A 4,557-nucleotide genomic window follows, 5' to 3' on the forward strand; every position below is an offset into this window, starting at 1 on the left:
GCGGCAACTGTATTTGCTTACATTCATCGACAGCCACGTCCCCACGTTACAGCTCCATAGAATTCTATGGGGCTGCGTCCCGATGCCAAGACAAAGGGAAATGCTCCTATAGACGTCTATGCATGCATGGTTTAGAAAGGGGTTGAAAACAAAATGAATAAAAACTGACCTTTGATTCGTCAAATTGGACCCAACTCCTAAAATTGTTTGGACAGTTTGGCCTTTTACAGAAGATGGTAGAAAAAAAAAAAAAACTGTGACTGCGGGACCTTGGCGGTACTTGAGAACAAGTATGGGACGCTGCTTTCACCCGGCACAAATGATACATCTTCTACGATGGCCCATTAGCTTTATCTGTAGCGTGAACTCTTACTCTGATGGTTCCTCCGTGCTTTCCTTCAGACTCTCCATCAGGGACTCCTCGCTCAGCTCTATGGTTTCCGGAGGGACGCGAAGCAGCCAGGACACGTGGGAGATCAAAACGCGGCTCCGTGCGTCGTAATACCCTGCGGGAACACACGACAGAAGTTTCCTGGGCTGGCTGTGGCAGACAACTTAAGGGGGACCGAAGCTTTGCCTATCCAGGGACAACCAACACCCTCACCTTCCCTTTACTCCCCCATTGCTGCGTAAGATCCAAATCCTGACAGGTCTGAGGGACGCTCTCTCCGCCCCCCGGGGGTCCCGGAATGGCCAAATGCCAACACCCAGCACTGTCACATGGGAGGAAGTCATGTGCTTCCCCATTCCTAGAAGTACAGGGTATTTTCTTACAGTAGGAATTTTAGATTTACAGTTGACAAACACGGAGGGTCTTCATAGGACACATAATCAGAATGGAAATTCTGTGACAGTGCAAAACTGTAAAATTCCTCTCTAGTACACAGAATCAAGACGTACCATAGCGGAGAGAGAACGCCACCAAATCCTAGGAGGGAAAAGGAGAGAGGTCAGAGGCCTGGAAGCAGCCAATCACAGGGAAAAAAAACATATTCTGCAACTATCATTAGATATATTGTATCATGCTGAGTGATGTGTCATGTGACCCTCCCAGGTGTGTATTACCTCTCCCCCGAGATCACATGACTCCCCCTGACAATGTCTTCATCTGCTCTTCTCTCCAGTAGATCAGCACTATCTTTGTTCAGGCATCATCCAGGGTCACCATCTACTTCCTGGACTGAGATGTCAGCTGAGAGATCATGTAAATCCTGGGGTCTGTGCAGTTCTTGGCGAGGAGAGATGGGGGACTGAGGAAATGCTTTCTCCTGCCTGCAGCAGACTGATCACTGGGGGAGGGGAGGCTGAGCAAAACCTGCATTCGGCTTTGGATAGAGTGGGGCAGAGTTCACATTGCTGCTAGGCTTTCATTTCTGACCCCCACTGGGGAGGTTTTCTATTACTTCCTGTCTCGGTGACACCTGTACAGAAAATAGGGGGTGGAGCTTTCGCTAGGACAGACAGCAATATAAAAACTTTATAGGTGCAGGGAGCTGCCTCTTTACCGCTACGCTGAGCATGACACTATGAACAAAGATGGAGGCACCCAGGACCCCTTCCCTTCCCCCAAACTTCTTTAATGATCTCCATTTTTGGTGCATTTATCAGAAGACACAAAATTATACATTTCTTTTTCCTTTTGATGTATTTTTTTCCCAGAACTGATCAGCCCGGACGGGCCCATTACCTGGGTGATAATAGTCGGCTTCTCCTTCATGACGGAATCCTCGAGCAGAACTTTGGTGAAGGTGTCCGTCCCCTCTCCTCCCAATCCGCTGGCGAACGCCTCCATGGCCGGGATGACGGTGGGGGACAAGTCCAGCCATGGCACCAAATCCTCCACAAACTTCCTGCAGAAATCCCTGTGGGAGGTGACAACAAATCGTGGATGGAGATCAGCAGCCACATGGGGGGGGGGGCGCGTTCGAGCATCCTGCAGCTGGACAGCCGTGCCAAGATTGAGGAATAATTTACGGCATTAAGAAAATTGGTGCCAGAATTCTGCCGCCTTTTCTATTGGCGTAAAGATTTTCCTACGTGTCACCGGCACTCGGGGGATAGTACAAGACAGTGTCTCCGGCACTCGGGGGATAGTACAAGACACAGTGGTCAGGATTACGGTGTTGGGTTGAAGTTGGGTGATTTAGGAAGTGCCCTCTCTGTCCCCATAAAAGCCAATTGTATCATAACGTACCACGTGAGATCTACCTAGGGCTTCCAGGAGTCCCGGGCACACAATATGGAGGAGCGACGGGTCCGCTCCTGAATCTCTTTATTACCTTTGTTCTTTCTCCGGGAAGAGGTGAGCCAAAGAAATGGCGCACAGTCCAGCGTAGGCAAACCTGGCCGGTTCCTCCAGCAACCGCCCCAGCACCGCCCGCTTCTTCTGTCCATCCGGCTCATCCGGCATGACGGCCCCTCACAGGACTCGCCTGCAACAAGATGAAAAAAGGTTTAAGACACGCAAACGTCTGAACTTCCCATCCGCACAAAGCATGGACGGTTCTGTCCACTGACTGTTATGTATTATCGGAAGTTCTGGTCTGGATTCTAGTCTAATCCAGCTCATGCCCGGTGACAACCGCCCCCCTCATTTCTAGTCTTGCCGTCACAGGTACAGGAAGTGAGGTGAAATCTCCCCAGCGGGGGCAAAGTGACAGATTCTCATTCCATTCAGCCACATTGGCCTCCCGCTGGCAGAGTATTGCAGAGTCAGGTGGAGCCCCATACATACAGGACATGCTTCTGCACTAAGCTGACATAGAATGTTCTGGAGTCTCCCCATGTACCTTTCCACCAGCCCCCAACCAACATTGCCATCAAACCCTGACCCCCATTCTCCCTACTGCCCCTATAACAGGACAGACAACCGCAGTGACCAATAACAAGGTATGGGAACCAGGAGGAGGCGGGACAGACCTCGGCTTGCTCCCTAAAGTCGACATATGCATAGCTGACCTCCCTGGAAATGTATTGCCCATTTTGTTCCTGTTACCACTGTGTGCAATGTAATGACAGGTCCTCTTAGGGACTATCGATGGGACCAGCTCAGATAATGTGACGGAGACCGTGAACATTTTTAAAAAGCTAAATTGTGAAACCAATTATTGTCCAGCAGCCAACTTCCAGAGAGCAGGGAGGCTTCTGTAGTGTCAGCAAATCCTTGAGACCCTATAGAAGAGCCATTAGCTGACCCAAACAGAACCCATATAGAAGGTCTACACAAAACTATTATAGGAGATAAATTAGAAGACCCACACACGACCTTTATAGAAAATCCATTAGCAGAACCAAACAGAAGCCATATATAACCAATATAAATGATCCAGTAGAAGACATATACAAAAACCCATCTAGAAGATCCAAACTGAAGACCCAAACAGAGCCAATATTGAAGATCCATTAGAAGACCTGTACAAAAGACATATAGAAGATCCCTACAGAACCCATATAAAAGTGTCAAATACATAACCTATACAGAAGACCCATACAGAAAATCCCTACAGGACCCACATAGAAGACTTATATAGAACAGCCAAATAGGAGGAATCACAAAGACCATATAGAAGCCCAATAGAAAAAGTCCCATATACAAGACCCCGTATAGAATATACACTGTACGGGACACACAGATGTGGGCGGGGCATGTACGCCGTGTATGATGATTGACAACATTGTATACATTCCACAGCTCTATGTTTACATTTTATAATAACACAGAGACTGACAAGGTGAGCCAGAGATACAATGTAATGTCCCTTCTGGTGACACAGGACAGAATGTAAGGTGTCACCTCCTCTGTGTACTCCACTCACTACATAATAGCAATGTGTACAAGTATGGAAACATAGCAATGTGTACATGTAACAACAACAACAATAATAATACACAATAACAAGTAGAGATATAGCAAAGTATAATAAATAAAATAATAATAAATCTTCCTGCACATCAGAATAGTCAATATAATAACAACATTAATAAGAACACATATGGCAGTAATACTATAACGAGTATAATTATACCTTGATAATACTAATCACACCCCTAGCAGCATGTCACAGGCCCCCAGGGGACCCTCGGTGACTCGGTGGCGCTCTCACCCGCGGTAGTGACCCGCAACCTTCGCACAGGCCGCACGTACGGAAGTAGCGTAGCTGTCCGAGAATAGCACCGCTACGAGCGCCCCCACGTGAGACTGCAGGGGAGGTTACGCAGATTCCGCAAATCTTTGGCGTAGTGAGCTGGCAGGCGGACTTTGGACACCGGCGGAGGTTGCTATGGAGACCAAGGACTTCCGCCTGCTGCTATGTACTGTACACATGGCTGAGGACATCAGTCTGGGCCCGTGACGGCGCTGTGAGGTCACTGTGCAATGCATAATAAAAGCACACCGGGAATTTATCAAAACTGGAGCAGACAAAATCTGGAGCAGCTGTGCATGGCAACCAATCAGCTTCTCTCATTTTCAAATCGTACCTGAACAAAGTGAAGAGAGAAGCTGATTGGTTGCCCTGAGCAACTGCTCTAGATTTTGTCTGCTCCAGTTTTGATAAC

General features: G+C 48.0%; 1 protein-coding gene across 1 annotated transcript in view; it reads right to left on the reverse strand.

Annotated features, from left to right (window-relative positions):
- The window catches only part of TMCO4 (transmembrane and coiled-coil domains 4), a 36,323-nt gene extending 33,890 nt beyond the window's left edge, over positions 1-2,433 (reverse strand). Inside the window, exons 1-4 of the mRNA XM_018572644.1 lie at positions 2,280-2,433; positions 1,688-1,862; positions 901-928; positions 374-506 (exon numbers count right to left, since the gene is read on the reverse strand). Coding sequence (XP_018428146.1) covers positions 374-506; positions 901-928; positions 1,688-1,862; positions 2,280-2,410 — 467 coding nt within the window. The 5' untranslated portion in view covers positions 2,411-2,433. The remainder of the gene's footprint in view (positions 1-373; positions 507-900; positions 929-1,687; positions 1,863-2,279) is intronic.
- Positions 2,434-4,557: the final 2,124 nt, after the last annotated feature.

This window comes from Nanorana parkeri, unplaced genomic scaffold (assembly GCF_000935625.1).
Source record: "Nanorana parkeri isolate BGI_ZX_2015 unplaced genomic scaffold, ASM93562v1 scaffold2092, whole genome shotgun sequence".
Classification (NCBI taxonomy): Eukaryota; Metazoa; Chordata; class Amphibia; order Anura; family Dicroglossidae; genus Nanorana; species Nanorana parkeri.